The sequence below is a fragment of the Palaemon carinicauda genome, chromosome 8, assembly GCF_036898095.1.
Source record: "Palaemon carinicauda isolate YSFRI2023 chromosome 8, ASM3689809v2, whole genome shotgun sequence".
In the NCBI taxonomy this organism is placed as follows: Eukaryota; Metazoa; Arthropoda; class Malacostraca; order Decapoda; family Palaemonidae; genus Palaemon; species Palaemon carinicauda.
Window position 1 is genome coordinate 166,546,132 of NC_090732.1, and position 13,083 is coordinate 166,559,214.

At 42.3% G+C, this 13,083-nt stretch overlaps 1 protein-coding gene and 1 long non-coding RNA gene across 2 annotated transcripts in view; one reads left to right on the plus strand and one right to left on the minus strand.

Annotated features, from left to right (window-relative positions):
* The window catches only part of LOC137645070 (uncharacterized), a 28,547-nt gene extending 21,672 nt beyond the window's left edge, over window positions 1–6,875 (minus strand). The window contains exon 1 of the long non-coding RNA XR_011045278.1: window positions 6,790–6,875. This is a non-coding gene — a long non-coding RNA (uncharacterized lncRNA). The remainder of the gene's footprint in view (window positions 1–6,789) is intronic.
* Window positions 6,876–11,790: 4,915 nt separating this feature from the next.
* LOC137645072 (ionotropic receptor 21a-like) overlaps window positions 11,791–13,083 on the plus strand; it is an 11,229-nt gene continuing 9,936 nt past the window's right edge. Inside the window, exons 1-2 of the mRNA XM_068377923.1 lie at window positions 11,791–12,367; window positions 12,576–13,058. Coding sequence (XP_068234024.1) covers window positions 12,016–12,367; window positions 12,576–13,058 — 835 coding nt within the window. The 5' untranslated portion in view covers window positions 11,791–12,015. The remainder of the gene's footprint in view (window positions 12,368–12,575; window positions 13,059–13,083) is intronic.

The window sequence follows — 13,083 nt, forward strand, 5'->3', positions numbered from 1 at the left end:
AGTGGGAAGCAGTGAAGACTTCTCGAGATTTACCATGATCCCCAGATCTTGGCAAAGTCTCAGAAGTTTGTCTCAGTGTTGAAGAGTCTATTAGGATTAACCAGTCGTCTAGATAATAGAGGAGACGGATGCCAATCCTGTGTGCCCAAGATGATATTAGGGTGAACACTCTGGTGAAGACTTGTGGTGCTGTGGAGAGACCGAAGCATAGCACCTTGAACTGGTACTTTCTGTTGTCTAAGCTGAATCTTAAGTACTTCCTTGAAGACGGATGGACTGGGATCTTGAAGTACAAGTCCTTTAGGTCTAGTGTGCACATGAAGTCTTGCGGTCTTACTGCTAGTCTGACCGTGTCCGCCGTCTCCATGCTGAACGGAGTTTGTTTGACAAACTTGTTCAGAGCTGAGAGGTCGACGACTGGTCTCCAGCCTCCAGACGCCTTCTTTACAAGAAAGAGTCGACTGAAGAAGCCTGGAGATTCGTCGAGGACCTCTTGGGGAGCGCCCTTCTTCAACAGGGTCTCGACTTCTGCCCGAAGGGCTTGCCCCCTTGCCGATCCTATGGCAAGGGAGCTCAATGACACTGTATTCATTGTCAGGGGAGGTAGAGATGTTATGAACGAGACGCGATATCCTAGACTGATCACGGAGATTGTCCAGCAATCGGCCCCGAGTTGCTTCCACCTGTTTGAGCAACTTTGTAGGCATCCCCCACTGGTGGACATACAGGGGGACTGCCTCCCCTAGCGTTTGGGGCCTCGGCTGCTCTCTCTAGGATTCTTGCCTCCCCTGGAGGATTTTTTGTCTTTCCTTCCTTTGACAGGAAAGGGCTTAGACACCACGGTCTTCGCTGCTATCGTCGTTTTAGTGGTCTTGACTGGACGGGACTGCTGTGGTGCTGGAGGCTTATAGAGCTTAGATGTTAAAGCCCTATGAAGGATGAGTCTTGATGAGACTTCCTCCACCTCTCAGCGGCCAGTTCCACATCCTTGGGCTCGAACAAGATGGATCCCTCTAGAGAGAAATGTCTGAGCCTATTGATCTTGGTGCTAGGGACGTTTCAGAATGGTATTTGCCTACAAGTTCGAGACTTGGTGGGCCAGAAACTCAATCGTGCGAGTACCTGAGAGAAGAAAGGTCTCCATAGCTTTCCTGGTACGTTCTTTGGAGAAATCCTCAGAACGTATCCGGATACCTAAGGTCCCCAACCAGATGTCGAGCCACGAAGTGGCTTGCATAGCACACTTCGCAACTTTTTCCTAGTTAAGGATCTTGGTTGCCGAGAATGAGGCCTGCAGGTTGGAGAGTCTCTCAAGAGGGACTCCCCTGGTAAGCTCTTCCAACAAGTGGTGAAGGGGAAGAGCTAAACAAGGCTCCTTAAGGATCTCGAAGTACCTCCTCTGCTGTACGCGAAGAGGTGGAAGGAGCTTGTTGGTGGCAGTGGAATGGTTGGAGGAAGACATCTCGGAGAGCTGTAGAGAGATCTTGTCCCTGGTACTCTTAACCCCCTGAGACCAGGGCAGTGCTGCACTAGTCTTGGAGGGTTTCTGAGTACCAAAGACACGGTCCAAGACCGTGTCCTTGCCCTCTCGAGGAGGGATCTCTGGGTCGGAAAACCCGTTGACAGCCCTCATTAGAGTCAGAACTTGCCAAAACGCATTTTCTGACTCTTGCTGGTCTCCTCCTGATGTAGGACTTGCAGCGAAGTCTCCTGTCCCCAAAGGCTCTTCTTGAGGAGAGTTGCGGATGTTCTCCGAGTGGCTAGCTGGCTCCATCCTAGTCCTAGTAGAGGACTTCGGTAATGTTTTAGAGTCCTTAGATTCCTTCCTGGGAAGGATGTAGGACTCCAACATTGACGAGGATTGCATGTTCCTTTCAGTCCCCACGTGAGAAAACATCTCAACGCGAGGAGAGGTTTCCCTCAATGGTGCGATGGGGGAAAGTCTCTCCTTGCGTGATTTCCCTGAGGACGGAAAATCTTTGTCCAAAAGGGAAGGTGAGACAGTCTCGGGGAAAGAAGGAACCTGCCTCGAAGGCTTGCGTGGAGTCAGTTTTGCCCTTGGAGAAGTTACCGTGTCTGGAACTCCTCTTTTTCTATTCAAAGGGGTAGAAGCAGCCAAGGATCTGTGCCCCAATTACGAGAAGACAGGCTTGAACGCCTGTGCTACGGCTCTGATCAATGCACCGAACCAGGGCTGTTGGCTGATAGACACGCTGTCAGACATACCCCTTGAAGGGACAGGGATTAAAGGATCCCTGGGAGGAGTTCTCATCATTGGTGGGTTTGCCTGAAAAGGCTTTGGGATCCTGGACCCCTCTAGATGTTTCCCTTCTCCCACAATGCGCGCTGGTATGCGCTTGCGGGGAGGGAAATGAGGCGATGGCGACCTTGCCGTTCGTAGTTCGGCAGTCTCGCGCGCGGGAGGATATTGACGCTCGCGGGAGGGAGAGTAATGGTGTCCGCGTGAGGGAGAATACCAGGAATCGCGCGCGGAAGACTGCTGATGCGCGCGCGGAAGACTGCTGATGCGCGCGCAGGAGACTGCGGGCGTGCGCGTGGGAGACTGATGGCGCACAGGAGCGCGTGCGGGAGACTGACGGCGCGATTGGGCGAGAGGTCGCGTGTGCCTGTACCAGTCGTAGGGCGCGCGCGCAGGAGAAAAACCCCTAGCGCCCGGGCTCGCAGTTGAAGCCTGAGCTGCTCCTGGGTGTGAATCCGTAGGAGAGGATGGGCGAGTGCATGCGGGGCGCGCACGCATATCCTCGCGGATGCGTGCGGGCAATGGCAAGCGCTGGAACGTGGGAAAAGTTACTCTAGTTGGCTTCCCAGTAGCGCCCAGATTAGTAGATCGTGGGTACGCAGGAGAAATAACAGCTGGCCGTGAGAGCTGGCGCGCAGGAGATCACTGGCGAGTAGGAGAGCGCTGGCGTGTAGGAAAGCGCTGGAGCGCAGGAGGTTGACGGCACGCAGGTGAGGATTGGCGCGCAGCTAGGCGTGAGCGCATATGCTTAGGCTCAAGCAAGGCCTGGCGCGCAGGAGAATGTGGGCGCGTATGTGCATGAGTGCGTGCATAGCGCGTAGAAGAGCTGGGCTCTTGTTGGGACGAATGTGCGTGTTGGCGCATACGCCCTTGATGCCCTGTGTTAGGGTTTGTTAACAAGGCCTGACGAGCTACTATAGCGCGCTCGTCAGGTTTCGTTGGCACATAGCCCGTATCTGGTTGCCGTGCCTTAGCGTGCTCCGATGAAACCTTGCTAGGTTTATATAAGAACAGTGACGGCAGGTCGGCACGTCTGTCGGGTGGAAGGACGACCTTCCACCGAAGGAGATCGTGAACGATCTGCAGAAAGGTCCAGGACCAATGCAAGAACAGTTATCGGTGATCGTTGTCGAGGCTCCTCTGCGGGGGACTGCATCGAAGATATTGAACCGAAGAGGCGCCTCCTCACCGCAGGTGAAGGAAGGCCTCTCTGGAGAAGAGGAAGGCGACCCTTGCGACGAATGCGCCCTCTGGGGGCCATAGGGTCAGCGAGCTGACCCTCTGCAGTCCTCGGAAGAGGAGTCTCTGTAAGTGAACTCCCCAAAGGGGAAGAAACACTCGCAGGAGAGACTGTTGGACTTAGTTTCTCCCTCGTTGGTTCAACAGGAACGTAAGAAACTAAGCCGTCAGCTACCGTAGGGTTTGAAGAGGCAGAGGTGATGGGTGATACCACATTGGATACCTCTGACACCACAACGTCGACAAGAGACAGAGGATCAACCTCTGTCGGTGACGGCAATTGCTTGACAGCGGCACCCAATCGGTTGTAGTCAAGTAAAACCTCCTTGGAGGGCAAACCCTCAAGCCCCAAGGAGGACCAAAGCTGAAAAAGGGGGATTAGTGACATATCCTCCCCCGGGGGGAGAGGTGGAGCTGCTTCGCTAGGGGGAAGCAACGTCATCTCTCGAGCCCCGAGTTTGGTAAACAGTACATCGGTCTACGCTACCACTTGACGGTCTCACGAAAGAGACCGATCGAGTGGGAGCTTCGGAGGAGGTTTGGGCAACAGAAGAAGCCTTGGGTTTTTCTCCTTTCAAAGAAACCTTCGAAGGAGAAATATCCCATTTGGACTTCTTCCGTCGCCGCGAAAACCTCTCCCACTGGGAGGTAGACCACTCCCTACACTCACTACACCTGTTATTGCTATCAAACCGTTGGCCCCTACAGGAAGGGCAAAGGGCGTGAGGATCGGTCTCGACCGCCGACATGAATGTTCCACAGGGGCGGTCGGGAAACCCAGGGCAGGTGCGCATAATCGCAGAGACCAACTTCACACACAAAACTAGAAAAGAAAAAGCAAAAAAGCATTAAATGGCTGCCAAATGACGGCGAGGATGAAAGCGGACACGTCCGACTCCCATCCGAGCTGAGAGCAAAGTGAGCTCAAGCACAGGTGTGTGAGGGGGGGGTAACAAGCTACCCTCCCCTACCCCCGCTAACTAGCGGTGTTGGTAGTAAACCCTCTTTAAAAATTAATGGCTCGTCATTTCAGCAACGCCGAAAGTAATACCCCTATTAAATAGCGTGGTTTGTATTCCAGTTACGGAATAAACACCCAATCAAATACGATCTTAGAATCTGATCGCAATTTCAGAAAACTAGCTACAGTTGACAATGACTTCTTTAGCATGGACATTCAATGTGTGATCTCTCAAATTTGTGTTTTGGTGTCGAACAGTGTCCTCGAACACTTCCTAGGGTTTTGAAACAAGGAAACAGAAAACTGGGAGTGCCCTGTTTACCCATGTGGTGAACAGTTCAATCACCAGTAATCTCCAGAGAGTAAGAAGCCTTTCTGCTGTGAGAGAAGGGGACCACTCTGAACCTAAAGCCTTCCCCAATTGAGAGTGTACGCTAGAGCATTCCTCTTACCTGTAATGAATTGCAGATAGCTTGACATCATTGTCCGCTGCCCACATGTGCACCTGCTTTGTCAACTCGCAAATACTTTACGAGAAAGCCGTTCCTTGCTCGTTGACGTATGCCACAAGTGACGTGTTGTCGCTCATCAACACTAAAGAATGCCTCATCAAACTCTGTTGGAAAGCAGAAGTGCTTGGAAAGTTGCACGCATTTCTAACAGGTTGATATGCACGGCTGTTTCTTCTGAATACCACACCCCTCAAGCAACTTGATTCCTCTGGTATGCGCCCTCTTTCGATACGTTCGAGAACAGAAGCACCTCTGGAGGCGGAGAGTTGAGTGCAAATCCCCTGATGAGGTTTTCATCATACAGCCACCGGAAGATATTGTCCCATACCTATGGCTCCACTAGAACGACATGGAAAGGGAGATAGCTGCCTGTTGACCAGTGATGCTTTACACACCACTGAAGCAATTACTGGTGGAGATGACCATGGGAAATCAACTGCACATCTTTGCTAACTTCATTTAATTTATCAAGGTTTGCCTGAATATAACAGCATGTCTGCACATTTATCCATTTATTGTAGAAAGAGAAAGAAAAAAATATAAAACAGACAAAGTTTGGGAGGCAACAAGAGTATGTGTGAACTGCTAGCACCTAAAAGCGAAAAATTGACGTATACCTCCCTGACATATGGCCAGGGTTTGCCCATCCCCTTCCAGTAGTTATAAATACCTTGTCAACATTTTAACGGCCAATTCAGCTTCGCTGAAATCATACTCCTATTGCAGGATGATAGTCTGTATTCAGGTAAGAAATTTCTCAAAAGAAATTCACAGAATGAGGCAAATCACAATCCAATTTATATTCTTAACTAGAGAGGCACTCAGTAGAGCGCAGACCTCTGCCGGGCCAGCTTATTTCTCAACCTTTTACTCAACCTTGACCTTAACATGTATTAATTGGCGAGGATTTTTATACACTCAAATATGAACCAAGTTTGAAGTCTCTGTGACAATGATGTCCAAACTTATAGCTGATGACGTGAATTGGACGTTTTGCTTGACATTCCAAAATTTAATAATTTTCGATTTTGTACATAACAGTTAATCCCTGTAAGTTTCATTACGCTACGATTAAAATTGTGGCCAGGAAGCTGTTCACAAACAACCACACAAACTGGAGCGAAAATATAACCTCCCTCCAACTTCGTTGGCGGAGGTAATAATCATGGATATTATGCCTAGCCTAAGTACACTTGTTTATTGAAAGTTTTCCAAGCGCTATGATACTGTAGGTCAGCATAGGGATCATGGAAGGTAGGTAGGGACCCGGTGTGACGGTCTGAACGATCCCCCGGTCTCAGAATTCTCCTTGACATTGTATAATGGTTCTTTTCCGCCATTAGCTCGCTTCACTCGCATGAAAATAAAACATCAAGCTCGTATGTACTGGCAGGCGGTAATGTTGAGCTGTGCACGCTAACATTACAGGAAAGTAAAACATCAACCTCGTATGCCTGGCAAACGGTAATGTTCGCGCATGCGCAGATTATCAAGGAGAATTCTGAGACCGGGCGATCGTTCAGACCGTCACACCGGTACCCACTGTTGGATTATTACCTCCTCCTCCTACCCCAAGTATATTTATTTCAACAATAAGACCTTACCGTATACAATTTCGTAAAGACTACGAATAAATAGAATTATATAATATATATTTTTTTTTAAAATAGGAAAAGACTAAAGGTTTTCGACCAAGATTTGTCGCAAATTTTCAAGTTACTCAAATATCGCTTTAATAACCTTATATTACGCTAATTTCTGCGATATTTAGGAAGTGAAGAATTATGCATTAAACTTATAGTAACATTCCTACTCACCATCTTCAAGCAAGGTTCGAAATAACAGGAAATATTTGCTTATATACGAAAAGAAATTCTCGAAGTTCATTTTCGCCACGTTCAAAACAATAACAAAACTTCTTGCCGTTTTCAATAAAAATTCTGGTACTCGTTCTCAAGACCTCTAACTCTTTTCATGATCGTAGTCGTCACTCAGTCTAGAATCCTATTATTCCTGTATGATTATGGGCAGACTAATGGATGTGTATATGCAAACTTGGTATCATATTTACCTACCATTTTACACAATTCTTTAATACAATCCTTCAGATAGACTAATGGACGTGAAGAATCAAACTTTCCATCATATTCACCTACCATTTTATAGAATCCTTTAGTGCAGTCCTTCGGGCAGACTAATGGACGTGTAGGGACAAACTTGACATCACTTTTATCTACCATTATAAACAAATCTTTAATGCAGTCCTCCAGGTAGACCAAGGGATGTGTAGTTTCTGGTTCAAATGTCCCAGATCTTGCAAATCAACTTTGTTTCCGACATAAATTCCTCCTTCCTGGCCTTAGGTGAGGTATTTTTCTTTCATCTAGCTGTTTTATCATTGTCTACTTTCCAATATCTCTCAGTATTGTCATTATTCCAGGACATGTACTGATTAATGCGAAGTTCTGGTAGCTCTTTTGGTCCCATTGTAGCGATGATGAGCCTTCAGCAAATATGAAAATTGTAAGTTATTACTACTCATATGTAAACATCTATAAAGTATTTCCAGTTCAATCTACAACAGCATTGAAAAAAAAGCGTACAGTTCTCGAAGATAGTGAAGATATAAACAAGAAAAAATTCTTGCCATTGAAAAAAAGTTGGTTTAAATTTAATCATCTTTCTCCTCTCCTGGAAATGCACCATATGGAAAGGCGATCCAGAAGTACAACAATTATTCAACAAGGTGAAAAAAAAATAATAAAGGTACTCGAGGACTGTAAGCAGTGCCAACATTTTATTTTTTAATTATTCTGCGGCGTCTAAAGGATTATGAAAAGTATTTATAAACTGAAATGACTGGCAGAAGTTCAAAGCCAGAGGAAGCCCAAGTTTTATAATTTGCAAAACATCATTTATTGGGCCACTTTACTTTTCTTTGTTCTGAAATACTGTTATGTGTTTTTCTAAAACAAAATATATATTTGGTTGGAAAAGAAGTACTTCTGTATTGCTAACGTCAAAATGCCACGTGTTCTTCTTCTATCAGCTCTAAATCATTATTGGCGTTATTTAGGAATCGACTCTTCTATGATTCTTCTGATTTTCGTATTTTCAAGTTTTTATTGGGTGATCATGATAATATCTTTTTTTTTTGTGGCGATTATACACATACTTATATCGGGTAGATGAAACTTATTTAATTTTATTATTATTTCCAAAACAGATTTACCTCGTATACCGGGCTTATATGAAACTTATTTTTTGTATTATTTCCAAAACAGATTTGCCTCGTACACTGGGCTTATATGAAACTTATTTTTTTTATTATTATTATTTCCAAAACAGATTTACCTCGTTTTTCAATACATAATTCACAATTTTCGGTTCTAGTCACACTTTGTTTACTGCGGTGATCCATCAATAAAGAGATTCTTACAGTAACTGTTAATTTGGACCAAATTTCGGTATTCTAAAGGTATTTTAGTGATTTCATAACCCAAGCGATAACTGGCATTTCCAGTCCTTCACATATTCAATTTTAGAACTTTAATTTTCCCCATTTCTATATATTTCGTGACTCATTCAACTAGCCTTCGTTAGAGTCAGGTTTCATATCAGTGGATAAAAGAATTCACAGTCACTTCAGAGTAAAATATGTCATAATAATGATCGAAACACATTCGTCATTATAGACGGACATATTTCCCTTTGTTACTCTATTGTCTTAAAATATAATTGCCAAAACACCGCCATAAACTTGAATTCCTCCAACAATACGAGACCGCGTTAATAATATATTTGTTTTTATTACTTATTGACCAAAACTATTTACACTTTTTCAGGCTGTTTGTTTTTATGGTGGGTGCCTTATCAGAGAAAAGGAGAATCTGTCAGAATAATTTATTCCTCAGAAATCGATTGTGAATTATTCGAGGTGATCGTAACATAGATACCTTTAGATGATTACTGTATGTTACTATGTTTATACTCTTCCGTAGCCCGTGCACCACAAAGATCGCTTCTATCATATCTTTATTCCATTTTCAAGATTTAGTGCCACCTTTTATTATATCTTACCGCTTTTCCCCAGTATCTTCAGAGAAATTATTCACCAATAAAACACATAAACATCATTGAAGGTACACTCGAGCATACTTTTATCTATCATCTTCTCCCTCTTCTTTTATTCAAGTTTTTATGCTTAATCTTGAAAATCATTGTATGATATTTAAGCGAAAGTTTCATTTGTAAGTTCTATGCAGTAATTGTTTTTCAGGACTATTTTTTTTATCTTGGAATGTTAATGTTTTTGCCGTTTGTTATAGTTGTGCGTGTGTTTGTAGTGAAGTAAGTATTTAATAGTTATAAAAAAAACGAGGTAACATAGGCAACGTGTGCATTGTTTCTGAGTATATAAAGTAGATTTTTAAAAAATCGCAATCTTTTGAGATATACAAATCCATTCACACATTATATAATAAGACGGACACATCTACTCAGTTGAGTATTTTTCTACTTCCGAATTTACCCCAGGCCATTTTTCTCGCTCCCTTATTTCAACAACAATAAGAGAAGCGAATTTTTTGTGTCATCTCATTCCAGCCAAGATAAAATAACAACAATATACCTAAATATATTTACTCTTTAAAGTATAAGAGCAATATATTCCATGATTTTGTCCCTTAGAACACATGCGATTAATAATAGTTTACCAAGTTTTTATAGCCTTACCTTACATCGCTTGATAGATTCAGAGAAATTATTATTACACTGATCCAACCTAATAAAAGCATAAAAATTATTGTCATTTGCCTTTACGATTTAGGTAAGCAAACTTCTTATTTTTAAAGTACTTCAGTTTTATTCTTAAGTATCAATTCAATTGCTCCAAGAGAATGTCTGTCTGACATGGTATGGCGTGCTGCAATAACCGCTTTCTTTATGACCCGACAGGCAATAAACAAAGACAGTTGTTAGAACAACGGGTTTATTTATTTATTAAAGAAACTGTGTAAACCCCATAAAGAACAAGATTATATTTTGAAAAGATATCTATAAAATGAATAAATTATTTTTATCTACGATTGTGAGATCTAGACGGATTTAGGCAAACTTTAGAGGACGTTCTTCCTCTTGACATTATGCATTTCATCAAATGTAAAGTTATTCGAGAATATCCTTCGCATACTTTATTCGTATTTAACGATGGATGAGACTTTATGTTCTATGTATTATCAATTAAATTAAAAGCTGGTTTACACATTGCCATTTTTTACTAAACTGGTAGTTTTTTTTTTCTTTTTTTTTTCAAAGACTAGTTAGTTTTTCTAGTCTAACATGTTGAGATTGTAAATTTTCAAGTTTGAGGGAACAAACTAAAAGATGATTTAGTTCTGACGAGAAACGCATTACATTTATATCAATTTGACTGCTAAGTTAATTTGAAATTGGTCTGTATGCAAAATTATTAAGTGAAGGATAAAAAACTATATGAGAGCTATATTTATCTTCACAATATTTGTAAACAAACTGACTATTTAACTTATTTTTGTTCTTTAACAATTTCAAAACATAACATACTACTATTATGTCATCAGCATCTCCTTAAGAGGGGTATTTTTTTAATATTGCATTAATCATTGCTAATCTACGTGATTCACTTTAAATAAACAGACCAGAGTAAAGCGATGGCGAGCAGCTATCAGGAAAGCAGAAATAAAAATAGCAACGCATGAAAATCCATTAAAATTTGCAAAATTCTCATCAATTATTGGAAGGAAATTTAACTTAGTTATTTTTCAGACGAATTAAAGTCAATAACTATTTTGCTGATTCTAAAGTGAAATCTGAATACTGTATAAGTAAGACCTAGCAGCCAATCTTCGCCTTTCCAAAATTACTGAACAAAGACCCTTAAACACACACACCCGCACACAGGTACTATATTCCTTTTCCTCCCTCCCGGGGGACAGGAAGAGACCGAGTAGTCATACATTGGCAATACTTCCCCCCTCCAGAGGGACAGGGAGAGACTGAGTAGTCATACGTCGGCAATACTGCTCAAAGTGACAGGAAACATACTGACCTAATTTCAATGAAAATAAGTTCAAAATATTTCAATGCAATTTGAAAATTTTGATGTGATATAATTAGAAATAGGAATGAATGGCACGCAGTTCCGGTCATGGTGACCACTGAGGTAGCAGCAGTAGGGGATTCAGCATATGAAGCTTTAATTGTGGTGGATAACGAGGGATGGTGAGCTGTGGCACCCTAGCAGTACCAGCCAAAATTGGCTCAGCTCATCGTCAGGCTGGGAGGAGCAAAAAGAAAAGTCCCCTTTTGTTCTTTTTTTTTTATGTTGGCTACCCTCCAAAATTTGGGGAAGGGCTTTGGTAGATGGATATATAGATAATTAGATTTGATTACAGATTCAACAAGACACGGAGAAGTATTCAATTAAAAATTTAAGATAGAGACGACTGGTGAAATCTAACCGAGGCCCTTTGCGTCAATAGGCGTAGGAGGAGATGATGATGATGATTCAACCAGAAAACTGACAGAAAGAATAAATTGGGTTGTATGGTGGGAATAATCCTCACACAGAAGCCATGAGAATTCTTTTCTTCAAATTGTTTGAATTTTTCAAAAGTAAAAACGTTTTTTTCCTTTGCAAAGAGAAGAACAAGATAAAAGACCATTAGATGCCAGAAAATTTTCATCAATAAATATGTAATCTTTATTCAAACCCATTTTTTTCCCAATAATACCTCAGGTATTACTGGGTACAAATACTTGTATATCATTGGAGGACATTGCTATTCGGGTGTCCAATAAGGAGTAAGAAATGGGATAATAACTTTTATTGATGTGACTGGGAAGATCGAAGGCACCAACTGTGTATTGCAAATTCATTTGGCACTAAGTCTCACAACATTGTGGGAGGTTGCCTCGGGCAGACTTCTCCAGAAGGATTTGGTAGTTAATAATACAAGATAAAGTGCCCTTTTGATTTAGTGGGAATCAGACACTCGACAAAAATGAAGGGACTTGTGTCACTTCTGTATATCTTGGGACTAATAGGGACCTTAAAGGCCTTTCAAGGCAGGCATTTACCAACAGGTTATGAACTGGGGGACGCTAACAACAGCCAACCCATCTTGCACTTGATAAAAGAGATACTTTCTGGACCACTAGAAGGTCAAAGTGTCACGCTGCTAGTGCCTAAAGAAGGCATCGAGCTTAATGATTGGTTGACACGGCTGAAATCACCATTATCTATAGTGAGACTTCCTAGAGAGAGGTTTGATGAGTCTCTTATTCTTTCGGAGGATATGAATAGCACGTTTTATGAGCATAAGGATGACATTATCCTTTCCATTACAGATTCAAGTGAGTATCTTATTATTCTGTGCCTGTAGTTTCCACAATTTCTTATTTTTAGAGTTGAACGATATTTTACTAAGACTTTTGATCCTCAGTAAATCTAACTAAGACATTTTTGTCCTAATTATATAATCTAAATGTCATATTTATAGCCAATTTCCATAAAATTCCTGTTTTAATCACCTCAAGATATCTAAAATCCATTTCTTCACAGCTGTTGTGATAGCCATCATTACTTCTAGCGACGTGGATTGGTGGCCTCTTTGGCTCTCAGTTCGACAATGGTCCAGAGGGGCTGCAGTGCTAATCACAACAACTCCTTGTAAAACAGAAGCTTTTATGCAAGTTCCATTCATGCAAGCATCTTGGGCTACATTAATCTGTCCTGTGGTAAAGAAGAGAGGAAACAGAACTCGCCTAATCCACCATAAAGTCTGGACTTCGTTCCCTTTCGCAGCTAAAAACAAGTCTGTTGCTCTTGGTGTCTGGAATCCTGAAAGGTTCAGCTGCTGGAACGACCTTTTCATAGACAGGTTTAAAGACATGAGGGAAAAAAGGATGAGTGTCTATGGGAACCTACTGGACGTACCGATTCTCTCTGCTGATTCAAATGACAGTCCACCAAAAGGAATAAGTTTTGTGATATTTGATGCTCTCTCCAAGTGGCTCGGCTTTAGCTACGACTTCAAGCTCAACCGTAAATATCAATAACTTTAGTTGTC